Source organism: Stegastes partitus, unplaced genomic scaffold (genome assembly GCF_000690725.1).
Source record: "Stegastes partitus isolate 25-593 unplaced genomic scaffold, Stegastes_partitus-1.0.2 Scaffold1941, whole genome shotgun sequence".
NCBI lineage: Eukaryota > Metazoa > Chordata > Actinopteri > Pomacentridae > Stegastes > Stegastes partitus.
This window is the reverse complement of record NW_007579672.1, coordinates 104,333-119,322: the sequence shown is the minus strand read 5'-3', so window position 1 is coordinate 119,322 and position 14,990 is coordinate 104,333. Positions and strand designations below refer to the sequence as shown.

Sequence of the window (14,990 nt, the reverse complement as noted above, 5' to 3'; positions counted from 1 at the left end):
TCTCCCACCTCGATGGTGTACTGCTCGAAGATGCGCAGCTGCAGGAAGATGTCCAGCTTGATCTTGCGCTCGTGGAACAGCTCCTCCATCTGGCCCTGCGCCTCGTCCAGCTGCTGCAGCACCCCCTGGATGTGAGCGATGGAGCTGCAGTGCGGCGTCTTGTTGGTCGACATGGCCGCATCTCTGCAAAGACGCAACGGAGAAAAGAATGGATCGACTGCAGGAAGCGCAGCGTTCACGTCGCTGCAGCAGAAACGAGTTTGGGATTTTATAGCTAAATCAAACCGCTAACATGTTTCATCGGGTTTCTCTGGATAACGTGAAGTCCTTTAGATGACACACGCTGTGAACTCTAAATACATGAAACTGAAGTGATCTTAAGGCGCTTTAAATTATTTACGAGGTGCGATAAAAAAGCTCAGTGTGTGTTTCTGACACTGCGGCCCTTCTGTTAGCTTAGCATCGTACAGGTGGACCTTATGCGAGGTGCTCATTTGAGATTCAATCGTGGACGTGAGGGGGTCCAAGTCTGCAGAAACCTGCGTTAACAGGCCCGAGACGATGCGACCTTCATGTGGAGGATCGTCACGGTGACGGGAGGAGGGTCTGCAGCTACCACAAGGAGAAGAAACAGCAGACGAGTCCGAGACAGGAGCTGCTCGCTGTGTTCTTCAACATTCGCCTGGTTCTTACCGTGAATTCACCTCCCAGAGTTCTACTGTGACGTCTGGAGGCAGAACATTCGCTGTAATTAACACCAGTCTCTGTCGACACCACCACCATCGTCGCCCTCCACCTGCCCGTCTCACCAGATCCGTCTACCTGCGACTTCTTCCTCATCCCCAAAACTGAACTCCAGTTAGAGGGCTGGACACAGTTCAGGAGATTCAGACGGCGCTCCACGTTTACAGATCAGGACTTCCAGGGAGCGCTACCAGTGCTGCAGGAGCTCTGGGAGCAGAGCATCAAATCTTCTGAATCACTTTTAGATGTAATTGAGGGGGTTGGTGCCAAACTGGGCCGAACCACACTGACCAGCTTTAGAGAAAAATGGGCCCAAAAATTTGTGTTCCTAAAAGAACATCCTGGTTGTTGGAGGAGTGACCATCCAGAGATGTTCCAACGCTGACCAGAGATAGAAACAGATGCTCTGCGATGACTTATTTCAGTTTTAATTTGTCTTCTGCTGAGTGCCAAAGCGGGCCGATCCTCGTGGTGGTTAATGAAGTTTAATTTACCTACGAGTTGAGTTTTTAAGGGGCTGTCCGCCATCTTCAATCGCAAACACGTTGCAACTACCTGAGATATAACGGTCAGCGATTCCCAGTTTGCCACTAAATTTTCAGACCAAAACCATCATGGGCCAAACTTTTTATTGTGACACTACTGGTGGGCTGCTGGTTGGCCCACTTCGGCCCTGAACCCTTTGATTTATTTCCAATTCTGAAATACAAAACCCATTTAGCGAACCGGAGCTGAGACGTGTTTACAATCAGCGTTCATGACTGTTTGTCGTCTTCCCTCGGCGGCGACACAAACGTGACATTTCGATGACATTTTGAGTATTAACGTTGTTACCTGAGCCGCTGAGTAAACCCGTCTCCCTCTAACGACGTCATAAATATTAACATCAGAACCGTGGATAATGAGAACTCTGTGATTACCTGAGCTGCTGTATCAACTCCTCTCCTTCCTTGATCACGTTGAGCGTCGCCTCCAGCGTGGCCGTCTGCTGCTGCTGGAACTGCTGGATCAGAGTCTGAACCGAGTCCACCGAGTCGCAGCACACGTCGTCCAGCAGCTGTTTCTGCAGCTCCTCCATCCACGACCACAGCTGGACAGATGTGACCCACTCGTTAGAACAGAACGGAAACCGGCCGTCTCCGAGGCTAAAGTGAAACTGTGGCCCACCTCTTTGGTGTGAGTGTGGAAGGACACCGACATGTCCAGCAGCAGCTTCCTGTGCTCGACCCGGCGGACGAAGTCCTGGATCCGGACCTCCAGGTGTCGCGCTGCTTTGTAGATTTCTTCTGGGTCACATTCTCCGGTTTGAGCCAGTTGTTCTGCCGCCTCCAGCAGCTTGTCTGCATTCGTGTACGTGTTCTGAAACAAAGAGGAAGAACCGTCGTCATCATCTGGTTTCTGTTTTACTGCTGAGTCGGAGGGTTTTCTGCTCCTCTGTCACTTTTCATGCCAGCAACAGGTCCTGCACCTCAACACCAGCACGACCACGGCTACAAGTAGACAGAACTCACAAATATCCAAACATTTAATATAACATTTAATTTACATTCTGGACAAATTTAGTTTGCTGTTACAGCAGACAGGAACCGTAGCATCCAAATCTGTCTGTATTTGGTCTCCACCAGCGTTTAATTTAACAGCGTTCACACCAGTAATAACACACATACACATGTCATGAAATATTAATTCTGTTTCTGTAAATCATCTTCCTCCTTCTCCCATAAAAAGGACTAAATCCTGTCTGAGTATTAAAGCTCCCAGCATGCACCGGGACAAACGGATTAGTGTCGGTTTCTTCTGGTCAACGCAGCAGATGATCTGGAATATCTCACTTCAGGAAATGTATTAGGTCTGAGATATTCTGACGGGAGGCCGGAGCGAAACGAAGAAGTGCTGCCCTGTAATCACAGTTATTCCAGGATATGAGTCGGCCTGTTAGCGGATGCTTCACATGTTGGAGGGATTAGTCTGAAGATAAAGGTTCTAATTTACGGGAGATTGTTGCGCTTTGCTGCATGACTGGTTTGGTTCAGTGTGAGGATTACAGCAGAGAGACGACAGGAGGCCGAGACCTCAGACCTGAGCACACAAACCTGACGTTTTACACAAACTCATGATTTAAATAAACTTAAACTGTTAGCGCTCCTCCTGATGCTAATGCAGCTATTACAGAGTACATTTAACCAACCAGGAGGTACATCCCAACCACCCACCCGTTAGCCTAAACAACATANCCCAAAATGAGGATCCAAACCAGTTGAAAAAAGCTAAAACTAAGTTGTGAAAAAATACAAAAACTACGTTCGAAAACAGGCCTGAAGCCAGTCTGAAACCAGTTTAAAACCACCGATGTAAAACCAGAAAAACAGTCCTGAAACCAGTTTAAAAACAATCCTAAAACCAGTCTTAAGCCAATTTAAAATCAGTCTGAAGCCAGTTAAAAGTCAATCTGAAACCAATTACAACAAGTGTGAAACCAGTTTTAAACCAGTTTAAAAACAAGATTAAAACCAATCCACAAACAGTCTGAAACCATTGTGAAACTAGTGTAAAACCAGTGTGGAACCGGTTTAAAACCAGTCTGGAACCAGTTCAACAACAGGCCTGAAGCCAGTGAGAAGCCAGTTTAAAACCAGTCTGAAACCAGTGTGAAACTGGTTTGAAAGCAGTTTAAACCCAGTGTGAAACCAGTGTGAAACCAGTGTGAAACCGGTTTAAAGGTGCGGCTGAAGCTGCTGCTGTCACCTCTTCAGGTTGTTCCTGGGTTTGGTCAGCGCCGGTGTCTTGGGCAGGTGCAGCGGCTCCTTCAGCGCCCCCTTCAGGTGGGTCATCCTCTCCTGGATCACCTCCCGGATGTTCTTGATCCACTCCTGCTTGGCCTCCATGCTGGACGCCTGCAGCACAAACAGCTTCGTGTTACACCTGGAAGGAAACACCTGGAAACACCTGGAGACCCCTGGAAACACCTGGAAAGACCTGGAAGGAAACACCTGGAAAGACCTGGAGACACCTGGAGACACCTGGAGACACCTAGAAACATCTGGAGACACCTGGAAACACCTAGAAACACCTGGCGACATCTGGAGACACCTGGAAACACCTGGAAACACCTAGAGACACCTAGAAACACCTGGAGACACCTGGAAACACCTGGAGACACCTAGAAACACCTGGAGACACCTCGGAGCCAGCGAGTACAGAAACACTGAGACGGGAAACGGTTTTAGTTTTTACTGAACTCACTTTGAGCACCGTCTTGTTGTCGGAGGACGGAGTTCTTCCGGCCCAGAGAGCGAACTTACAGGGGTCGCCCTCGATGTGCTCGGTTACGCCCAACTCCGACGTCTGCAGGAGAACGACAACGTTACCAGAACACAGTCGGTGTTTGGTCAACGTCAGGAGAACATAACATTGTTCCAGTTTAAAGACGTTTGACGTGTTAAAATGTTAATATGGACAATTCTGGACAAGTTTAAAGTAGTTCTGGACAAATGTTGAGTCATTTACCGCCACCGTCACGGTTCCGGCGGCTCGGACTCACCAGTAGTCTGTTCTTGTACTGGTACTTGGTTCTGCCGGCCGAGTCTTTGATCTCTTTGCTGAAGACGAGCGAGAACTCGAAGAGGAAGAGGTGTCGGTCGCGTCCCTTCCTGATCAGAGACCGAGGATCCCAAACCTGGAAGCTGTCCTGCAGGATGAGTTCTCCCTGGACCTCCAGGTTCTCCTCGAAACCTGGGAGGAACCACAGACGAGCACCAGGATTAGACAGAACCGGGCCTCGTGTAGGAAGAACGGCAGCAGAGAAATGTTTGGGTTTGTGATCGTTGTTTAACGGATGTTCCGGGTTTTCATGTAAACAGAACATCTGGTAAGATCACAGAAAGAAGTATCATGCTGCTGCTGCCACATGTACAGATGTTCCACTCTTTTGTGTGTCCGTTGTGTGTCTGTTGTGTGTTCGTTGTGTGTCTGTAGTGTGTCCGTTGTGTGTCTGTTGTGCGTTTACCCTCCAGCATGGCCAGGTGCATGGCGTCGTTGGCCCTCTTGGGAACTCCCAGCATCACCTCCAGGCCGTCCTTGATCTCACCTTTACCCTCCTCGCAGCACGACAGCAGCTCCTGCAGGACGACAGCAGGTTTACTCGTGTTGTTGTTGTTGTTGTTGTTGTCGTTGTTGTTGTCGTAGTGTTTGTGTGTCCGTACCTTGAGCAGCAGCTGGTACTTGGTGATCCTCTGCACCGGCTTGATGAGGTAGGAGGAGATGGAGTTGGCCAGACCTCGTCTCTGCTGGATGTCCTGAACACAAACACAACCAGTCAGGTCAGTGAAGGTGATCAAACAGCTCCATCTGCTGGTGAGACGGAGGAACTACAGCCTGGAAACACACAAAGCTGCAGCTGGTCTGACGCATAAAGCTATACATTTAGATAATAAACGGGTTTTAAGCTCCATATTCACTCTGATCCTGATTGACTGAGTCTTTGCTCCTGTTTGTTGTCGCCCTGAAACCTGAACACAGTTTAAATACTTTAAAAACACACAGATTTAATTTGTGAGAGGGTTCAAAACAAATAAAATCTTTCTAGAAAACAACTGAAAACAGGATAAAACTCCTTTTAAATCAACTTTGCACAGCGTTTTTTGTTTTGTTTTTACCAGAAAAAGGACAAAAATCTTGTAAAATCTACTTTACACGACTTTTTAAATAGAAAACAGGATTAAAAAACGTGTAAAATGAACTTTTCGTGTCTTTTTAGTTCTCTTCCTTTAATCATCTTTATCATTTTTCTTTACATTTTTAATAAATTTTTTAAGACATTTGACTTTTAAAATGTTTATTATTAACATTATTCCATTGTTTATGAATTCTATGTAGTTTTTTTTACCATCTTGTTTATATTTGTGAAGATTTTTCTGACTTTTCATTCGTATTTGTGCTTTTTCGGGTCCTCTTGGTGATGATTTATCTGATTCAGCAGCTGTTACAGACTCCTGAAGCTTTTACAGAAAATTTTAATGACATGTTATTCACTCAACATTTTATGACTGAAAACTTGGAGAAAATTGATTTTGTTTTCTGGCTTTTGACAGAATTCCTTCACCGTAGTTCATCAGCAACAGTTTGAACGCTGCTTTCATTCATGTTTTTACATTTCTGCTCCAAAAAAATGTGAAAATTCTCAAAGTTTTTAATCAGGTGACGTCTGAGCTTCACACCGAAACAATAAACTTGTGAAATCCTCCTTTAATTAACGAACTCTTCCGTTTGTTCGTCGTCGTGATGAACAAACGAAGTTTAAACTCACGTCAAAGAACGTTCCGGCGTGTTCCAGGATCAGCTGGCTGGAGTCGGGCTTGTTTTTGCAGTAATCCACGTAGATGTGGAACTTATCGGCCTGGAGGACAGAAAACACACGAACGAGGATCAGATCCGGGTTTATTTAAACCTGGTTTACTGGAAACCGGGTCAGACTCTCACCCAGGTGACGAAGCAGTGGCCCACGTCTTCTGGCAGCTGCTCGTAGTTCACCAGCTCCTTCAGGAAAATACTGGAGACACAGAAACACACTNTCAGTGCACAACTCTTGAAGTGTTTTTTTCCCCACTAGCCTCCATAACGGCCTACAAAAGACGAAGCTACAAAACTTGTATGTTTTTTTTTTTGGCATTTCCAAACACGCTCATGTTTAGCTCTCTCCACGAAATGCGACCTCTCGTTCAACCTCCACCTGTCGGTAGCAGGTACAGGTAGCGTAGCATCGAGCTCCCTGAAGGAATAAAGACTTAAAGCAGAGAGACGAAGCTGAAGACTTTAATGAGCGACTTCTGTTTGATGTTTGCTTGGTTCTGGTAGATGCACATAATCAGATGCAGATGAGGAGAGCCGGGATGTGCTCAGCAGTAATGAAGGACATGAAGCTCTCCCACATTCACATGGGGCACGTATGTGAGTAAACACATGCATCCTAAGCGTGTGCTCATGTTAATCATAATGTTAATAAATGGAGGATTTTACCAACAAAACTGCAGAGAGAGAGTTTACAAGGTTAATCCTAATCCAGAGTGTAAACATCAGATTACACAACTACTCTTTATGGGATTAACACGCGCTCCTTTATGGGATTATCCCCGCTATCGACCAGTAAATGATTTATTAGTGGTCAAGGATTCAAACGACAGAACCGCAGAGGAGACGAGGAAGAAGAAAAAAGGAGCATGAGTGTATTTAAGTGGATGATGCCGATCAGAGACGTCGTTGTCTGACTGGTTCCCACGTCTCTGTTCACAGGAAGTCACACATGCTGCCGTCCCAGCGCTAGCTCCACTGTACCACTAATTAAACCAAACGACTGACAGCTCGGATAGAGACGAGCATCACACGCTCTCTGTGGATCATCTCCACTTCAAAGCCCTCCAGAGCTCCGGCTGCATGTCAACCAAACTGTCTGTGAGCTCATCTGAGCAGATCCAGCCGACGGGTCGGAGCGCCGAGCCCAGCAGCAGATGTTGGCCACGCCGAGGGTTCTGATCTGGACAGAGGAGCCTCGCTGTACGTCGTCAGCTCTCCTCATTAGAGGCTGTGCGGACTACAGATGCGTGGAGTTGCCGTTGGGTTGCGTAAGCTGTCTCCGGTGACGGACCGGCACTCTGTCTGAACCTTCCTTCATTAGGATGGCGCTGGGCTGAGCAGGATTCATCTCTGCTGTTTGTGCTGCAGCGTTTCTGGTTAACAGGGTTCAGCTGAGGCGGCGTTACCTTCCTAACTCATTGACTTTTTGTTTTCTGCAAGAACCGCCCCGTAGAACCATCTTCAGGACAGAAAACAGACGCTACGTAGCTACAAGCAGCTCGTCTGCTCGAGGCTGAAGCTCTGTTCCATCGCAGAACTGCCCCCGTAGAGTCATTTTAAGGGGCAACAAAAGTTCCTACTCTGGTGCAGGTGCAATCAGCACATCCAGGGCTGAAAAAATACAACTGCAGTTCCTCAGATGTCCACTAGAGGCTCCAAAAGTAAGTCGACCCCCGTGTTAAACGTCTGACTTTACAGCAGACATAAACTGGTTTACAGCCCGGTGCAACGACCTGATCTGGTCTCTGTAGCTAGTCTCCTACTTCATGACAACGGCACTGAGGAGGATTTTTTATAAAACGTTCCAGTTTTAATTAGATTAAAGCTTAAAGTTCAGCTTAATTCAGGTGGTGGCGGCTGCGTACGAGGTGGACAATGAAGTCCAGGATGGCGCTTGCCTGTGAAAGACGTTTTCTGCTGTAAATGCTGCAGTTATTCTAAAACAGGGTTCAGTTTAAGGAGTTGTACTTCCTAACTTATAGACGTTTTATTACATTTAAGCTGTTTTCCATTGCAGTACATTTTAAGGTGGTCTGAATCTTTGTGCGACCGCGTTAACCGCCGCTGTAGAACCGTTTTTAGGGATAAAAAATTTCCTACTCTGGTGCCGATGCAATCAGCAGCGTCCAGGTCTGAAAACTGCAGTTCCTCAGATGTCCACTAGAGGCTCCAAAAGCCAGTGGACCCCCATGATAAACGTCTGCCTTTACAGCAGACATAAACTGGTTTACAGCCCGGTGCAACAACCTGATCTGGTCCTTTAGCTAGTTTCCTACTTCATGACAACGGCACTGAGGAGGATTTTTTATAAAACGTTCCAGTTTTAATTAGATTAAAGCTAAAAGTTTGGCTTAATTCAGGGCGTGTCCACCGTTACAGGACAGTCCAGCCCTCAGTCCTGCTCACTGTCACCCTCTTAACTCCTTTTTGGACTTTTGGGCTTCAAACAGACGGAGCTGTTTCCAGAGCAGGACCTCCATTAGAAGTTCTACAGGAGCAGAGCAGAGCTGCACAACACTGTGACAGGATCTGGAACTGGTTCTGGTTCTGATTCTGACCCTGTTGGCTTGAATTTGTCACTGAAATACACACAAATTGGACCAATTAGAGCACACAGCTGGAGCTACATCCAGTAATTTGTTTCAGTCGAAGTTAAATCTGTCGGCTCCTGAAGCTAAAATGAGAAACCGCGGTAGAAGCTAACCTGTTGTCGTCACGTCGGGGTGTTTAGTATCTGTAACATCCAGACATGCTGCAGCTTTGCCTTTCTGGGTTTCTGAGTTCAGACATGACTGCGACACAACCTGAGCAGAGAGTTTCTTCCTCCTGTTTCTGTGACTGTAGTTCAGGTCTGAGCTCTGTCTGGTGTCAGAACTACTGAGCATCACAGCAAAGAGTCCACATTTCTGCTCACAAAACCTCTCCATGAGCTGGGTGTGCAGCGTTTGACGGAGAGCAGCAGCAGCAGCGAGGCCCGGCGGCGGCGGCGGCGGTGGATAACATCTCCTGCAGACCTTCCAGAGGAGCTGGAGGACCATACATGGTTATGAGCCGCCGTGTGCCGCCGCCCAGGCTTTGAAAACTTAATCAGGCAGATTACTTACAGATGTTTGAAAGAAAAACAAAAAGTGGATATTGATTAAAAAAAAACAAGCGAGCAGCTCCGGAGCCGTCCCGGTCGGAGGCTCTGGTGTGGAACCGGATCTGGACTCACCTGAGCCACGTCCTCGAAGTCGTCGTGCCTCTTCTGCAGGGCCCGGGCCCGGTGCAGAGACTTGCCCACGCCGGTGTGTTTGCTGAGGAAGGCCTCGCCGTGGTTCTCGATCCAGTCCATCACCTGCACACAGGAAACACCGTCAGAGGAGCACCGAGGGTCCAACGCAAGGTTCTGGTTCTGAAACGCTCTGGGGCTTCATGAACAAAGGATCAGACGATGAAACAGGAATGACAGTTTTGACTTTTTGTTTGTTTGTTTTATGGTCAAACTCTAAACAAACACTTTTTGAACTTCTCATTATAATTTAACAAAACAGAGAAAATCTATAAATAACACTTAAAACGTTTATTTACCATTTTTATTCCTTAATATACTTTTTTTTTTTTTTTTTTTTAAATAATGGCAAATATCCATAAAATATCAAAGAAACTAAAATGTGGCCAAAAAAAAAGTGAAAATCTGGCAGCAAGGATCCCAGAAAACTGACGTTAAGACGGTGGAATATTAGAATTATTATAATATTGTTAAAACAACAACAAACATCTGTAAAGTAGGGAATTATTTTTGCTGATTTAAATACAATAAAAATTTTAATTTTAGAGTCAAATTGAGAAAAGAGAAAATCAGAATTTGTAAAAATACAGATTTCTGAACAAGCTGAAAATAAATTAAAATAATGTCCTCAGTAAAAGTTTTTTTTTCTTTTAATTATAATAAAGGTTTTGATAAAATATAACAAAAGAAAACTGAAAATTCCCTCGTCACTAAAAATAAAGTAAAAATAAAATAAAAGTACAAATTTAATGAAATTAAATAAAGTAAAAATAAAATAAAATATATTTGTTGTTAAATATATTTTTAAAAATGCATTTAAAATCCATATTTTGATAAATATTAATTTGTTATTTTACAACATTTCACTATAAGATTACACTTTTTAAAATCATATTTAAATCAGAGAAGTAATAATTATTTTATGGACATTTACGTTTTTAGGATTAAAATGTTCAGTAATCGTTCTAACGGTTGTTTTTCTGGTTCTTCATGTTGTTCTTCAGTCATCCTATCAGCTGATGTCATGGTTCTGTTCTGACTAAAGCTCCCTCCGGCTGAGCTCCGGCTCCGTCAGAACCTCATCAGAACCTCGTCTCGTCACCGCGTCGGGTCTCTGGAGCTGCAGCAGCGGATCGGGTTCAGCTCCAGGTCCAAACACTCGGCGCTGCAGCCTCGGCTCCGTCTCCGGGGCCCGATAAATCCAGCGGCACCGCGTCCTGCTGATTTACGGGCTCCTCTGGTTCCGTCTCACTCCGCTGCATGGATGCGGTTCTGGAGCGTCTCTCGGGTCTCGTCCGGCCACGAGCGGTCCGCCTGGCAGGGTTCTGTTTCTGTGATTTACGGCCTGAGGTGATGTCTTCTTTGTCTCTGAGCGTCTCCTGATCGGCGCCAGAACTCACATGTCTGAGCTCCGGTCGACCCGAAGCCGGTTCAGGCAGCGTTGGACCGCCACGGCTGGGTTCTGACGCAGCCGGGACACGTTCTGTCGTTTTCTAACCCATTTCAGAGTCACGTTGGACCAGTACTGGCACGCTGAACACATTCTGAGTCAAATTCTGTCCAACTGGACCCCGTTTGGATCGTCTTTAGAACTCTGGAGAGATTCTGAACCATTTTTGAGAGCTTTGGCGTCCCTGAACACACCTCTGATCCTTCTGGACGAGTTTGGAGTCACTTTGGTCAAAGTGTTTGTCATTTTTAGACAGTTTAGGTCCCTTTGGTTCCCTTTTTGGGTTTGAACCTATTTTAAGTCATAATAAAACACATTCTGAGACATTATGGACCATTTTTTAGTCCAATTTTTGAGAGTTTTTATGTCCCTGAACTCATTTCTGATCCTTCTGGACGAGTTTCTGTCGTGTTTGGATGGTTTTTGTGTCACTTTGGATCAGATCGTGTCATACTGAGCCTGTTCTGAGTCATAATAAAACACATTCTGAGACATTTTGGACCGTTTCTGAGTCATTCAGAACCAGTTTTTTGTCATATCCAGATCCTCTGTGAGTCATTCTGGATAAATCCCGACACACTGAAGACATTTCAGATCGTTTTGGATCAAGTTTTGTCACACTGGGCCTAGTTTCAGTCATTCTGGACAAAATTTTGAGCAAATTTTGGCAGAATTCTTTCACATTTGACCATTTTAAAGTTGTTTAATACACCATTGCATCACAGTGGACAGATTTTAAGACATTTCTGAACAAACTGTGTCGTATTCAGTCAGTTTGGACTCAGTTATGTCACGCTGGAACAGTTATTAGTCATTTTGCACATATTTTTATTGTATTCTGAGACATTTTTAACCGTTTTTAATTCATTTTGGGCAGCGTGTTGTCATCTATTTGTCAGTCTGTAGACTCATCTTGAACCTTCCTGGGGCTGTACTTTGTGTTGAGGATCTTTATTTAAAAACCTGCAGGAATCCTCTCAGACGGTTTCTATCTCAGGAATCTTCACGTTGAGCAGCAGCTTCGGAGATGAATGAACGCGTTGTGGAGAATCTGGTCAGAGTTCATCGTCTGGCGGCAGACTTCACGCCGGCAGAGAAGATTTCAGGCTTTGGTTCCAGAAAAGTTGCCGAAGCTCAACTCTTAATTCAGCGAATCAGGAGTTTGTATGTTTTTATCTTTTAGCTCCTGAGAGCTGCAGAAAACGTAAATGGCAACCAACAGCAGCCGCGTTTAATAAAACACTAAAAAAAATATTGTTTTAAACAGGATTTGACTGTAATTTTATCATTTGTGGTGTTTTCCTGTTACAGAAAAAAAATCACTGAAAAAAATTAATTCTTTTAAAAAGGCCAAAATTATAAATAATGTCCACTTTAAATAATAATAATAACTACATGTTGATGCGATGACAGCGGTTTGTTCTTTTACAACGTGTGACGCAGTTTTACTGCATTTAAATCACAAAAACTATCATTACTTTACAGATATTTACTGTTATTTAAGAGAAAAACTTTTATATTAAGGATTTTAAAAAATGATAAATAATAACTGCTATTTTTTTTTTAAATTTCAGTTTTGTTAAATTACAGAAAATGTCTCGCAAAAGAAATCTAGTAATTTTTTTTAAATTTACGCATTGACTGTAAATAAATAAAAACTGCCCCAAACTGTAAATAATGTGTAAAAATCTGTATTTTCACAAACAGTAATTTGATTTTTTACACTGTGAGACTGTTAAATTCACTTTTACTGTTTTCAAATCAGCTAAAAATATATTTTACAGATATTTGCTGGTATTTTCAGTTTTACAGTTTCTCACGTTTTTTTTGACTCCTTTGCTGCCAGATTTGCTCAGTTTTGTTTTTTTTTTCATTATTTTATTTATTTTATATATTTGGACTCCTTTGCTACCAGGTGTATTTATTTATTTATTTTATTTTATTTATATTTTATTTTATTGTATTTATTTATTCCAGGTTTCCAGTCTTTTCCACCCTCTCTGTGTTCTCCTTCACCTGCTGGACGTCCTGCTGGAACACACACAGCTGCAGCCTCTGGTGCAGTCGGACCTTCCGGTGCTGCCAGATGTTCTCCAGACGCCGCTGGTGGTGCAGAACCTCGTGGACCACGTCCAGGATGCAGTGGACCTGCTCGGGAACACACCGGTTCAGTCCGTCGGGTACAAACGTGAACGTTAACGTGTTCAACGTGAGCAGCAGGTAGAAGACGACTCACCGCCTTGGAGTAGTTGGCCGTCGCCGTGAGGGACTCGGAGTTTCCAGGACTCAGAGGTCTCTGCAGGACGTCCAGCAGCGCCTTACCGTCCTGACTCACCTGGAGAACACACACAGGTAGGAACAGGTGAAGAACAGGTAGAACGAGTGTCATGTCGGCCTCCATCCCATAACACTGGGCCCTCCATCCCATAATACTGGGCCCTCCATCCCATAATACTGGGCCCTCTATCCCATAATACTGAGCCCTCCATCCCATAATACTGAGCCCTCCATCCCATAATACTGGGCCCTCCATCCCATAACACTGGGCCCTCCATCCCATAACACTGGGCCCGTCTGAGCCCGTCTGAGCCGTGGGTTTACCTCGGTGTAAGCCTGGGTCACCTGCTCGTACAGACTCTGGTGTCGGTGGATGGCGATCTCCAGCTCCTGCATCTCCGTGGGCAGCCCCCCCTCGCTGCAGACCTTACACCAGGCCTCCACCTCGGACAGGAACTGACCGACAAACACAACAACAACAACAACAACAACAACAGGCTCATTATTATATGATTCCATCTGGAACCAAGATATAAGTCATATGAGTCATTGGCTTTGTCGTTCTGTAGTCGTTGTATGTCTCTGTTGTGGTTGTTTTGTGTCTCTTTGTGGTTGTTTTGTGTCTCTTTGTNAACACCGTCAGAGGAGCACCGAGGGTCCACCGCAAGGTTCTGGTTCTGAAACGCTCTGGGGCTTCATGAACAAAGGATCAGACGATGAAACAGGATGTGGGTCAGAGCAGCTTCAAACTGCTGCAGGTCAGTGTTCATGTCCTGTGAGAACCCAAGTAGACGTCGGGTTTGAGTTCTGCAGCTGAGACGGACTTGATCGTCTCCCGGCGCTGATCAAACCCACAGAAACCCGTCAGAGATGAACAGAACCCATCTGGACTTTAGTGTCCAACACTTAGAATAAAAATCTAAATTCCTGACAGATGAAGTTTAAATGAACGTAGTGACGAGTTTAAAACAGGATTTATAGAAAATGTAAAAGTGGCGCGTTCATTAAAATAAAACTATTTATTATATTTAAAAGATGTTTTCTGTCAGTGAAACTTAGAGAAATCCTGTAATTTTACTGTTTTTACTGTTTAATTATGTTTGTAATTTACTATTTTAATGTTTATTTAATTTTACTTTTATTGTGTTTAAGACAGAAATGAAGACGTGCAGCGACCACGACACATTTAAATAAATTAACGGACATAAATAATTAAATAAATTAATCAATGCGACACGTGTCCAGAAACTCTGGTTTAAACTCGTTTGTACTTTAAAGTTGGTTCTTCTGTTGGTAATTTTCTGATTTACTTTAAAACATCTGTTAAGAAAATGTGAACATGTGGTTGTTGAATCTATCACCCTGTAAAAAACATGAAAATAGAATTATATTATGGTCAAACGTTGGTGTTTGATGTGGACATTATTTACAGTTTTGACCTTTTATTTGTTTGTTTGTTTGTTTGTTTTACGGTCAAACTCAAAACAAACACTTTTTGAACTTCTTATTACAATTTAACAAAACAGAGAAAATCAATAAATAACATTTAAAACTATTATTTACCATTTTTATTCCTTAATATACTTTTTTTTCTTTTTTTTTAAATAATGGCAAATATCCATAAAACACACATTAAATAAATTAAAATGTGGCCAAAAAACAGTGAAAATCTGGCAGCAAAGATCCCAGAAAACTGACATTAAGACGTTGGAATATTATAATTATTATAATATTCAGAACTGTTAAAACAACAACAAACATCTATAAAGTAGGGAATTATTTTTGCTGATTTAAATACAATAAAAATTGTAATTTTAGAGTCAAATTGAGAAAAGAGAAAATCAGAATTTGTAAAAATACAGATTTCTGAACAAGCTGAAAATAAATTAAAATAATGTC

General features: G+C 43.8%; 1 protein-coding gene across 1 annotated transcript in view; it reads right to left on the bottom strand.

Moving 5' to 3' along the window:
* LOC103373287 (kalirin-like) overlaps window positions 1–14,990 on the bottom strand; it is a gene marked incomplete at its 3' end in the record, with an annotated part of 70,530 nt that overhangs the window by 19,345 nt on the left and 36,195 nt on the right. The window contains exons 9-15 of the mRNA XM_008303136.1: window positions 13,416–13,547; window positions 13,051–13,149; window positions 12,831–12,962; window positions 9,308–9,430; window positions 1,912–2,103; window positions 1,665–1,834; window positions 9–183 (exon numbers count right to left, since the gene is read on the bottom strand). Coding sequence (XP_008301358.1) covers window positions 9–183; window positions 1,665–1,834; window positions 1,912–2,103; window positions 9,308–9,430; window positions 12,831–12,962; window positions 13,051–13,149; window positions 13,416–13,547 — 1,023 coding nt within the window. The remainder of the gene's footprint in view (window positions 1–8; window positions 184–1,664; window positions 1,835–1,911; window positions 2,104–9,307; window positions 9,431–12,830; window positions 12,963–13,050; window positions 13,150–13,415; window positions 13,548–14,990) is intronic.